This window comes from Salvelinus sp. IW2-2015, linkage group LG4q.1:29, assembly GCF_002910315.2.
Source record: "Salvelinus sp. IW2-2015 linkage group LG4q.1:29, ASM291031v2, whole genome shotgun sequence".
In the NCBI taxonomy this organism is placed as follows: Eukaryota; Metazoa; Chordata; class Actinopteri; order Salmoniformes; family Salmonidae; genus Salvelinus; species Salvelinus sp. IW2-2015.
Window position 1 is genome coordinate 42717679 of NC_036842.1, and position 12685 is coordinate 42730363.

At 44.6% G+C, this 12685-nt stretch overlaps 1 protein-coding gene across 1 annotated transcript in view; it reads left to right on the forward strand.

Moving 5' to 3' along the window:
- The window catches only part of fcsk (fucose kinase), a 35831-nt gene that overhangs the window by 20366 nt on the left and 2780 nt on the right, over positions 1 to 12685 (forward strand). The window contains 12 exon segments of the mRNA XM_070442911.1: positions 1938 to 2039; positions 2138 to 2244; positions 2246 to 2303; positions 2430 to 2500; positions 2548 to 2906; positions 3222 to 3438; positions 3636 to 3802; positions 4685 to 4912; positions 6434 to 6577; positions 6991 to 7110; positions 10743 to 10930; positions 11544 to 11643. Of these exon segments, the coding sequence (XP_070299012.1) occupies positions 1938 to 2039; positions 2138 to 2244; positions 2246 to 2303; positions 2430 to 2500; positions 2548 to 2906; positions 3222 to 3438; positions 3636 to 3802; positions 4685 to 4912; positions 6434 to 6577; positions 6991 to 7110; positions 10743 to 10930; positions 11544 to 11643 (1861 nt within the window).

Genomic DNA, 12685 nt, shown 5'->3' on the forward strand with positions numbered 1-12685 from the left:
CACTTTCCTCCTTGTGTATATATATAATTCCTTCTCGCACCTTTTACGTTCGCTTGTGGGCTTCAGCTTTCAACTTTCTGTGACCAGGCGAAAAAAGCTTTCCAAGCCAATAGAAGCCATATAATGACTACCAACCACTACACACAGCCTACATCGTTGTCACCTCATAGTCAACATACACTATATATACAAAAGTATGTGGACACCCCTTCAAATTAGTGGATTCGACTATTTCAGCCACACCTGTTGCTGACGGGTGGATAAAATCGAGCACACCGCCATGCAATCTCCATAGACAAACATTGGCAGTAGAATGGCCTTACTGAAGAGCTCAGTAACTTTCAAAGGTGGCACACTGTCATAGTATGCCACCTTTTCAACAAGTCAGTTCATCAGATTTCTGCCCTGCTACAGCTTCCCTGGTCAACTGTAAGTGCTGTTATTGTGAAGTGGAAACGTCTAGGAGCAACAACAGCAAAGTGGTAGGTAACAAGCTCACAGGACGGGACGTGTAAAGCGTGTAAAAAATCGCCTGTTCTCGGTTGCAACACTCACTACCGATTTCCAAACTGCCTCTGGAAGCAATGTCAGCACAATAACTGTTTGTCGGAAGCTTCATGAAATGGGCTTCCATGGCCGGGCAGATGCACACAAGCCTAAGATCGATGTGGAAGAACCTGACTGGCCTGCACAAAGCCCTGACCTCAACCCCATCGAACACCTTGGGGAGAAATTGGAACGCCGACTGCAAGCCAGGCCTAATCACCCGACATCATTGCCGACCTCACGATTGCGCTTGTGGCTGAATGGAAGCAAAAAATGGTCCCCACAAAAATGTTCCAACATCTAGTGAAAAGCCTTCCCAGAAGAGTGGAGACTGTTATAGCAGCAAAGGGGGGACCAACTCCATATTAATATCCATGATTTTGGAATGAGATGTTCAACGAGCAGGTGTCCACATACTTTTGGTCATATAATGTAGCTACTATACTAATGCATTTGTAAACCCACTACAATCATGCAGTACAGTCAAAGCAGCTCAGCAGTTACATCGGCAGGCCCCTTTGGCAATAAATTAATAAAACCTGAAGCTTACCTTGACTTGGAAGAGTTCCAGTGTTGGATAGCCATAGCCAGCTAGCTAACATACTGTAGCATCCTTCTCTGTTTGAGTAGGCTAAACTAGCTAGTTGCATTCAGCTAGCTCTTTCTCTCTTGCTTCTCCTTTATTCTGGAAGAAATTAATTTGTTCATCTGTTCAACTGTTGTCTTTCTCTCTCTTTGAGTCAACTACTCACCACATTTTATGCGCTGCAGTGCTAGCTAGCTGAAGCTTATGCTTTCAGTACTAGTATACTTTCAGTACTAGATTCATTCTCCGATCCTTTGATTTGGTGAACAACATGTCAGTTCATGCTGCAAGAGCTCTGATAGGTTGGAAGACATCCCCTGAAGTAATTACTGTGTAAGTATATGGAAGGGGGTGAAAACCAAGAGCCTCCTAGGTTTTGTATTGAAGTCGATGTACCCAGAGGAGGACAGAAGCTAGCTGTCCTCCGGCTCCACCACGTGCTACCCTACAGAGTGCTGCTAAAGCTACTGTAGACCTTCATTGCAAAATAGTGTTTTTAAAAAATCAATTATTTGGTGACTTGTGAATATATTTAGAATAGTTTTAACTAAAAAGGACCACTGTTTTATTATTTCACTATTTTATTTTTATGAAATTCACTGAGGATGGTCCTCCTCTTAGGATCTTCCACTACGTACTAGGTAACCCTTCACTCGTAAGGTCTACATAAAGCTGCCATAAACGTGTCAGGAAAAATAAATTGAATTGATCCCAACCTTGGTCACAACCCTGGACCCAACCCTGGACCAAGCAATGTGTGTGTTTTTAATATCTGTCCATGTATTTCTGTCTGTGTTGTCCTCAGAATACTCAGTGTGTGAGTGCTGGAGGCAGGGTGATCAACAGTGTTCTGGAGGGGGACGTCAGTGTTGCGTCAGGAGCAGTAATCCAGCACTGCCACCTTCAGGTCTGGGGAACTCTTACACCGAAACGTATAACAAAATGTTTATTTCACCTTGGCACCATATGCTGTGATGTTGTTTGACCCATTACCTCTTCTCCCAGGGCCCAGTGGCAGTGCATTCAGGTTGTTTACTATCAGGCCTGTAAGTGACATCCTCGTCGCACATCCAGCAGCTGGCCTTAACCAAGGACCTCATCATCCAAGGCCACTGTGGGAGAGATGAAGATCACCATTCATACAGTGCTGGGCACTCGCAATGATTTCAAGGTAGCAATTCGCTGTCTCTCCTCTTCCCACCTTCTTTCAAAATGTCACCATCTGAACGATAAGTCTGTGGACAGAGGCTGTTTATATTGTCTGTTGGTCTCTTACACAGACGTTGCCTTCCCATAGGCTTCATGTGATAAGGATGGTGTCACCTTCCTGAACCACAGATGGAGTGAACCTACTTTGCCCCTTGGTATGGATCCCAAATGTTGTATTTACTTAGTCCATCTCCTCTGTCTCTCCCCAGGCCTGAGGATCTGTGGGGGTCCGGGAGGTGCCAGTCCCTCATGGAGGCCCGCCTGTTCCCAGTCTTCCAGCCGCGGGGGGGTGCGGTGGGGCTGGAGGTGGGGGTGTGCTGGCTGTTGGGTGGGCCGGGGGCACTGGAGCAGTGGAGGGCCGCGTGGAGGCTCTCTCTCCGAGAGGTCCTTTCCCTTACTGACCAGGAGGGGGAGCTGCGCTGGAGGGAGGCGCTGTTCTTCCAGGTGGGGAAGAGGAGAGTGATGGACAACTTGAAGAGCCAGAGCGATCGTGGGTTGTTGCCCAGCTTCAGGGCTGCCGTGCTTGGAGGCCAGCATGAGGAGCTCCTCTGCACACTAGACTCCAGTGAGTATTGATGTCCCTTTATTTGACCGTGAGAACACATGGGCAATTACACAAGGAGTTGCAGTGCGGAGGAGTTAGTGTCTCAGGCACCATCTTATTTCTATCACCTTTTCAACACTTGACGTTTATGTTCTCTAAATGTGTGTTTGTGTGAATTCCTGGGGGTGCAGGTGCCTGAATGCATTATACAGGCTCATTTTGCACTCTTGCTGTCAGACAGCCATAAGAATGGAAAAAAGGCTGGTGGAGACCAAGTAGACCTACTTGGTCTACTTGGCACGCCCTCAATGACAATAGTAATCTTGTGTGCTCCAGTTGCAGCGGGCAGCAGGGAGAACCTGGGAGTGGCGGCCCGCTGCCTGGCCTGTATAGCTGACGTGTTGGCCTGCCTGGCCGGGGAGGGCCGAGGGGGGCTGAGGAGCGGGCCGGCTGCTAACCCCACCTGGAGCCATGCCTTCTCCATCCTGGAGCAGGGAGACCTGCTGGGTGGAGTCCAGGCCCTGGCCACCGAGAGAGCCAAATGGCTCAGCAGGTCAGACCCATACTGATACTATTAACTACTAACCCTCCATTAGTAGGGACCGCTAACATCTGCATGTTTGCACCATAATGCTTGCTCTCTGCAATATCAATTCCTGAAGTCTGTGGTCAAGGAGGAAAGGAAACCATTAATTATTATAATACATTTCAATTAAGTCAGAAGTGACAGTATATGACTGGCCCCTGCAGGCCAGACCTGCTGGTGCGTGCTGCACGGCACTATGAGGCGGCCGGGCAGGTGCTGCTACGACAGGCTGTGATGTTATCACAGAGATTTATCTCCATTGGTCAAGGTGAGGTCCCGCCCCTTGGGGAATGGCAAGATGTGGAGTGTCCTGCCAGACTGGACCTCTCAGGTGAGTCAACGACCCTGTTCTATTTCACCCCTAGAACAGCGTTTCTAAAACTCTGTCTTCGGGACCTGAAGGGGTACGCTTTTAGTTTTTTCCCTTAACGTTACACAGCTGATTCAAATGATCAAAGCTTGATGATTAGTTGATTATTTAAATAAGCTGTGTAGCACTAGGGCAAAAACCCAAATGTGTAGCCCTTGGGGTCCCGGGGACCGAGTTTGGGAAACTCTGCCCTAGACCTTTCCCTTAGCCAAACTCTAATAGCAAAGCTCTTTTGAGGAGTTTTCCCTACTCTTTTAAACCGGGACAATACCCCTAAAAACATGCCGTTAGGTTCTAAATAAACAGAGTAAAAACTAACGGACGTCTAGTCAAAGCTCAAACCAAGTTTATTCACCCACTGTGTCAAACAGCTGCAAAGACGTGTTTTCACCAGCACAAGTATTTAAACCCCCCTTTAGGTGGTCTCCTCCTTTTCTATAAACACTACATCTTTGTTGCTAGGCAGGAAGTTAAGTGATGTGGGTAGTAAACTGTTCCTTCTCCCTTCATGTGACCTGACCTCAGCCCCCATTCCTCACTAATCCACAGCTATCCACCCTTATTAGTGATCGCAACCATGTGATTGCCTTTCCCTTACTTAGTAACTTCACAGGCACATGGCTCTTATCCGCCCTCGATTGACCCCACCATATACATTCCTCATACATGTACCCATTAACGTCTTATATAGCAAGTATTTCAAACTGGAACCCAACAATGCTATGGGATGCTTAGTTTAACATATAATTGAATGGAAAGTCATTAGCCTGGTCCTATATCAGTTTGTGTTCTCTTGCCACAAAGCCCGTAGGAGTACTTCTCACAATAGGCTCTATCCCACAGGTGGCTGGAGCGACACTCCGCCCATTGCCTTTGAACATGGGGGCGCAGTGGTCAACGTGGCGGTGAAGGTCGACGGGAGACGGCCCATTGGTGCCCGAGCTCGTCGCATCAAAGAGCCCTGTCTGCTATTGGTCAGTTCCAGCGGAGTACAGGATGATGCTATCGCCATGGCGACAGTTTGCGAGAGGCTGGAGGATCTGAAAGACCACTGTGTGCCATATGCACCTGGTAAGACTTAAATGGGCATTTTTATGTACATTTTTTTGTCCATTTAAAAAAACATCAAATTGATCAGAAATACAGTGTAGACATTGTTAATGTTGTAAATGACTATTGTAGCTGGAAACGGCAGATTTTTTTTTCCTATGGAATATCTACATAGGCGTACAGAGGCTCATTATCAGCAACCATCGCTCCTGTGTTCCAATGGCACGTTGTTAGCTAATCTAAGTTTATCATTTTTAAAAGGCTAATTGATCATTAGAAAACCCTTTTGCAATTATGTTAGCACAGCTGAAAACTGTTGTCCTGATTTTAAAGAAGCAATAAAACTGGCCTTTAGACTAGTTGAGTATCTGGAGCATCAGCATTTGTGGGTTCGATTCCAGGCTCAAAATGGCCAGAAACAAGTAACTTTCTTCTGAAACTCGACAGTTTATTCTTGTTCTGAGAAATTAAGGCCATTCCATGCAAGAAACAGCCAAGAAACTGAAGATCTCGTAGAACACTGTGTAATACTCCCTTCACAGAACAGAACTGGCTCTAACCAGAATAGAAAGAGGTGTGGGTGCACAACTGAGCAAGAAGACAAGTACATTAGTGTCTAGTTTGAGAAACAGACTCCTCAGAAGTCCTCAAATGGCAGCTTCATTAAATAGTACCTGCAAAACACCAGTCTCAACGTCAACAGTGAAGAGGCGACTCCGGGATGCTGGCCTTCTAGGCAGAGTTGCAAAGAAAAAGCCATATCTTAGACTGGCCAATAAAAATAAAAGATTAAGGTGGGAAAAATAACACACACTGGACAGAGGAAGATTGGAAAAAAGTGCTATGGACAGACGAATCGTAATGTACGTAAGAAGTGCCCATCAATCCAACTTGTGGGAGGTTCTTCAGGAAGCATGGGTTGAAATCTCTTCAGATTACCTCAACAAATTGATAACTAGAATGCCAAAGGTCTGCAAGGCTGTCATTGCTGCAAATGGAGGATTCTTTGACGAAAGCAATGTAGGACACAATTTACTATTTCAATTAAAAATCATTATTTATAACCTCGTTAACGTCTTGACTATATTTCCTATTCATTTTGCAACTCATTTCATGCATGTTTTCATGGAAAACAAGGACATTTCTAAGTGACCCCAAACTTTTGAACGGTAGTGTATGTGGACCGTGCTGATCAGTAAGCGTGTGTGTGTGGAGTCTTGTGTGGCATTTCCATGTATTTTTTTGTTGTTGAAATGATCTTAATAATAATTCTATATCCTTGTGCTGTCTGACTGCTATTGCGTGATGCAGTTTTTCATAAAGGCACATTTCTAGTTGTCATGTTTGATCATTTTGTCTTTGATCATAGTCCAGGTCATGCTTTGTGATCAATAATGTTGTGGTAAAACTGGCAGCTGTCACTGTGAACACTAAATGCTCACCAATTAAAAGGGTGCATAAACAGAATTGATGTGTCTTTACGCTACACTACATCCCTGTTGGTCATATCTGGTCATCTGCTCCCGTGTGCGTGTGTCCCAGCTGCCCTGTTGAAGGCCGTGTGTGTATGCAGTGGCCTGGTTACCTATCCCTCTCGGCAGTCCCTGGATGAGCAGCTCCTGCAGCGCTGGGGCGGAGGGGTGGAGATCCACACCTGGTCCCTCCTTCCGCACGGTTCAGGACTGGGTAAGAAGAGCAATGGGTTGTGCTCAATAGGGCATGCAACAGAAAACATTTAGCAAGACATTGGTCTTGCAAAACGGAGAATGTTTTTGCAATGGTATATGCATTTTTATTAGCGAGTCTAAGTAGTCCCTCCCTGTTTCAGTCTGTTTTCTTCCATTTGGTGCCTAATGCACATGACCACGGGGCACTGTCAGCGTCTCATAACACATAAACCACCACATTGTCTCTTGTGGTGCTGCAGAAAAAGCAAAAAACACTACTTGGTCATCAATGACAAGAATTGGGCTAGTCCCGCACACATTTCTTACTCACTCCTTCATCCTTCTCTCCCCTTTCCCTCACATCCCCTCTCTCACTCTTTCTCCATCTTTCTCCCCGTTTATCTCTCTCACTGCGTGATGTTGCACCTGCAGGTACCAGTAGTATCTTGGCGGGAGCGGTGCTGGCAGCCGTATACAGATGCACGGGGCGAACCTACGACACAGACTCCCTCATTCACGCTGTTCTCCACCTGGAGCAGATGCTGACCACTGGTGAGATAACACTCACTCATTCACTCGCTCACAAGAACACATACAGTGCATTCAGAAAGTATTCAGACCCCTTGACTTCTTCCACATTTTGTTTGTTACAGCCTTATTCTAAAATTCCTCGTCAATCTACACACAATACTCCAGAATGATAAAGTGAAAACAGATTTTTTGAATATTTTGCAAATGTATTCAAAATAAAAAAAACGGATACCTTATTTACTTAAGTATTCAGAACTTTTGATATGAGACTCAAAATTGAGCTCAGGTGCATCCTGTTTCCAATGATCATCCTTGAGATGTTTCTACAACTTGATTGGAGTCCACCTGTGGTAAATTCAATTGATTGGGCATGATTTGGAAATGCACACACCTGTCTATGAAAGGTCCCACAGTTGACAGTGCACGTCAGAGCAAAAACCAAGCCTTGAGGTTGAACGAATTGTCCGTAGAGCTCCGAGACAGGATTGTGTCGAGTCACAGATCTGGGGAAGGGTACCAAAATCTTTCTGCAGTATTGAAGGTCTCCAAGAACACAGTGGCCTCCATCATTCTTAAATGGAAGAAGTTTGGAACCACCAATACTTTCTAGAGCTGGCCGCCCGGCCAAACTGACCAATCGGGGGAGAAAAGCCTTGGTCAGGGAGGTGACCAAGAACCCCATGGTCACTCTGACAGAGCTCTAGAGTTCCTCTGTGTTGATGGGAGAACCTTCCATAAGGACAACCATCTCTGCAGCACTCCACCAATCAGGCCTTTATGGTAGAGTGACCAGAAGGAAGCCACTCCTCAGTTAAAGGCACATGACAGCCTGTTGGGAGACTCTCAGACCATGAAAAACAAGATTCTCTGGACTGATGAAACCAAGATTGAACTCTTTGGCTTGAATGCAAAGCTTCACGTCTTAATGAAACCTGGCACCATCCTTACAGTGAAGCATGGTGGTGGCAGCATCATGATGTGGGGATGTTTTTCAGCAGGAGGGACTGGGAGACTAGTCAGGATTGAGGGAAAGATGAACGAAGCAAAGTACAGAGAGATCCTTGATGAAAACATGCTCCAGAGTGCTCAGTACCTCAGACTGGGGCTTAAGTTAACCTTCCAACAGGGCAACAGCCCTAAGCACACAGCCAAGACAACGCAGGAGTGGCTTCGTGACAAGTCTATGACTGTCCTGGAGTGGCCTAGCCAGAGCCCGGACTTGAACCCGATCAAACATCTCTGGAGAGACCTGAAAATAGCTGTGCAGCGACGCTCCCCATCCAACCTGACAGAGCGTGAGAATATAATACAGGTGCGCCAAACTTGTAGCGTCATACCCGAGAAGACTCGAGGCTGTAATTGCTGCCAAAGGTGCTTCATCAAAGTATTGAGTAAAGGGTGTGAATATTTGTGTAAATGTAATATATATATATATATTTTTTTTTAATACATTCGCAAAAATGTAAAAATAAACAGTTTTTGCTTTGTCATTATGGGGTGTTGTGTGTAGATTGATGACCAAAAAAAACTATTTAATACATTTTATAATGGGGCTGTAGCGTAACAAAATGTGGAAAAAGACAAGGGGTCTGAATACCTTCCGAATGCACTGTACACAGGATACCATTCACATCCTATGCTGTGTGGCTCAGGTAAGGCATGGTGCTTGCAACGTTAGGATAGAGGGATCAATTACCACTGGGGCCACCGATACGAAAATCTATTCACCCACAAGTGAGTTCCAAATATCTGTAACTGTCCCCAAAGCATGAGATGTTTTTATGCTTGTGAAGAATGCCCTCACTGTGGCAAAATGTGATTGTTACGCATCAGGACAGTTAACCCACTCTGCCCTTAAACCATGGCGTGATGCGTGCTAATTATCTATAGGCTATGTTTCAACTTGTCAATCTCTAATTATTTTCAAACAAGGTTTATTTAACAGTTTGAATTGAGGGGTGTTTCGCCCTCCTCAATAATTCACATAGAAGCAGCCCATTTCACTGTGGCGAACAATTTACATTTGTCCGGCTCATTGTAATGCCTCAAACTTGTCTCTTAGATGAGAGCCCAAGCACTTCCCCAGTGTTTCTTAGGATCAAGTATGCAGACATTTGTGCATCTCCAATGAGAACAGAACCTGCACTAACTTTTTTCCCCCTGGCGCATTTTCCGACTGGCGTCCGGACATGGCTAGAAGGGATCCATTTTAGCTAATCCTAACCCTTTTCCTAACCTTAACCTAATTCTCTTAACGTGCTACGTTAATTTTCCTAACCTGGTACGAAAAGTCAAATCTGACAAAAGCTGGGATCCCTTCTAGCCGTAACCCTGGCGCCCGTGTTGCCTTCATTGTTGTTTTCCTTACTTATAATAACTTTGGATTCTTGCATAGATTGTAATGGACACGTGTGTAAAATACTTTTTTGAAGGTTGTACTGATTTATGATGAGCTAATGCTAAGCCACAGGGGCTAAAAAGCTGAAGCATCAGTTTAGAACGTTTTCTCACCACCAAATATAGAAGTGAGAGGAAGTCCAGTCGTTAGTAGTGAAACTGGGCTGAGATTCTGGTCATTTTCTCATCTATGAAAGATCTGATCTCAATACATTTTTCTGTTCCCAAAACTAGAATCCGCTACAAACACAGTGCACTACGTTTTATAGATTTTACACTTTTCCAAAGTATAAAAAAAATGGCGTTGTTTAAGAATGCAAGTTCGAATTGAGTTTGTGCACACGCACTCTTCACAGAGGAGCCGTTCCCTGACTGAAAATGCAAATATACTCTACAATGCGCCAATAGGATCTCACTAGCTCATGCTTGGCTTTGCTCACCTTCTTCCTTGTTCTGCCCACTATGCTTCATTTGCTCCCACTGTAAACGACACAGATAAACCAGCTTGGGTCAGTTATAAATATATTTTGCTAAGCTGTTTGCCGGCTATGTGTGGAGCCATGTTTGTTGACATCATTCAATGCATTCTGAGTCACGAAAACGTCTGTCAGACAAAAGATGTTATAGCAAGGTGAAGGGATGGTTCACTCGAACTTCTGGAAGTGAATGATGGTAGACGACACACCCCCTTCGTCTTCAACATGCATACTGCAAACAGACCCAACTCATCTTGTTACCTCTTATCTTTGGTTGATGGAGAAAAACAACCATGGCGGCGCACACAACTACCGACCATCGGACTACTTTAGACTTTTAGAAAGGGTTTTACTCAATTATTTTGATCACTGGTGAGCTCACCCGTGATGTGATAGTGTGAATAGTAATTGTTAATTCATATTATGGTTTCTATCAGCCGAGAGTTGGCTAAATATGACAGCTTGTGTTAGCTCACTCTTTTCTCAGTTAGCGCTAGGACCAATGTAGCCTATATAACACAATAATAATTGCACTTTTTTTTGTGATAAAACAGTGTGGCCAGCTCAAACACGTCAATCGTAACTAGACATTCTAATGAAGTGTTCTAATCACACCGGTTTGAGCGTACACAGCAGGGACCACCCGTGTCAAAGGGTTTTAAATCGCTTTGGATAAAAGCGTCTGCTAAATGGCATTATATTAATAGAATATTATATGATATGTTATTTGTTATGATGCACTCATTCTGTTTCCTTCTCTCTCCCGGTCTCCCTCCTGAGGTGGTGGTTGGCAGGACCAGGTCGGAGGCTTGGTGGGGGGAGTAAAGGTGGCGCGCTCCAAAGCCTGTCTCCCCCTCCGGGTGGAAGTGGAACGTCTCCCTCTCTCCGACGACTTTCTGCTCTCACTGCAACAGCACCTCCTGCTGGTCTACACCGGCAAGACTCGGCTTGCGCGAAACTTGCTGCAGGTTAGCCATCCAGCTTTCCACTTAGCCATCCAGCCTTCCACCATCCACTTATTCAAAGTCACAATGTTAACCCTTTAACTTTATACCATTCATTGAAAAGACTGACTTTTTGTACTTTCAAAAAATAATTGTAACTTATAAATCAGGCCTTTTAGTCTGTATTGAGTTTAAATCTCCACTGTAATAAATCCAACACTTTCTGACTGTGTGCTAGAACACCTTGTTAGTGCTTTTAGTCAAGTTTAGGGTTCAAAATATCGTTTTAGGATTTAATGAGGTTCTGTAAAGTTCCTCTTAATATATTTGCACCAAGCATCCACACTTCCTGTTTCCACAAAAATATTTCTGATCACTTCCTGTTTACAGTGTACAGTTGTGGTAGAACACTTCCTCTCAGTGCTGCAGGCATTTTGTCATTTCACATGTACTATGTATTTACGAGCACAAACCTTTCAAAACTACATGATCAAAACAGTACATCAACTGCTACAGCTACTTAGAGGAGAATAGCCAAGGAGAGGAAGCAACTTCAGACTACTGAGAAGTACCCCTGGTGCAGTTTGAAGGATGTTGGGTGTCTCGTCTCTAAAATGGCTGCCATGTTGTTGTGCAGGACACGGTGCGGCGCTGGTACAGCCGTGTGCCCTCCATCGTGGAGAACGCCGGGCAGCTAGTGGACAACGCAGAAGAGTGTGCCCGCGCCTGTACAGAAGGTGAGAGGGAGAGGAATGGTCTTTCAAACTCATACCTAAGTGGGGCTACATTTTAATTGGCAGATTTTTGATCTTGCTGCACCTGTTTCAAGACGGGTGCATGATAATGGTCCCTTCTAAATGAAAACAAATTTCACACACACACACACATATATATTATTTAGTATATGTAAAGACAAGATTAAATCAAGGATAGTGTGATGGGTGACAATATTAGCCTATCACTTGTGAATGACGCCCTGCTTAAGGCAAACAGTGCATTCTTTTTTTGGTGACATTTTTAACTCAGTCACACACCTCCTGTAGCCTAGCCCATAGGCCTATATGTTTTGATAAGGTTTGTATTTCAACTAAAGTGGCCAAGTAAAGCACATTCATCCGCTTTACAACAGGTGTGTTTCAAAAATGCACCTTGATAATAAAAGCAATACATGAATAATCGCATTTGTGGTCACTTTTTTGTGAATGGCGTTTTCCTGCTAATGGAACATTCACTCTTTTAGCCTAATGCTGTGTGCACATTGCTAGGCTTATAATGTGAAGAAATAGCCTAATAGTTTATCAACATTTTAAGCTAAACATTCTCATTTGTTGCGTCAGGCTCATCGCTTAACAGTTATTTTGATGCTAGAGGTTGTATTAATTTGGGATCTATCACATCCCGCAACTATCCCAGACTATGTATGGAATTTATATTTCTCGCACAGAATAGAGTAGGTCAACTTTTGTACTATGCGGGATAGTAGATTGACATAGGCTAGTGCTTTTGCTGTTCGTTAGGCCTACTCATCTTGTTGGCTGACGAAAAGTAAATGTGGACAGTTCTTCCAATATCTTCAATATGCGCCTCGGAATTGGTTAAAAACGTGCACAGTTGTGTCCCAGATGTCTGTCTTCACTTGTAGCCTGTGAGAAAGACCCGATCACCTGACGGGGAGCCATGTGAATGAGGGGTGCTTCGGCAAGCTGGTCACTATCTGCAAAAGGCATGGATTTTTTTGGGGTGCATTACATCCACACAAAGGGGATGAAGCCGGGAAAT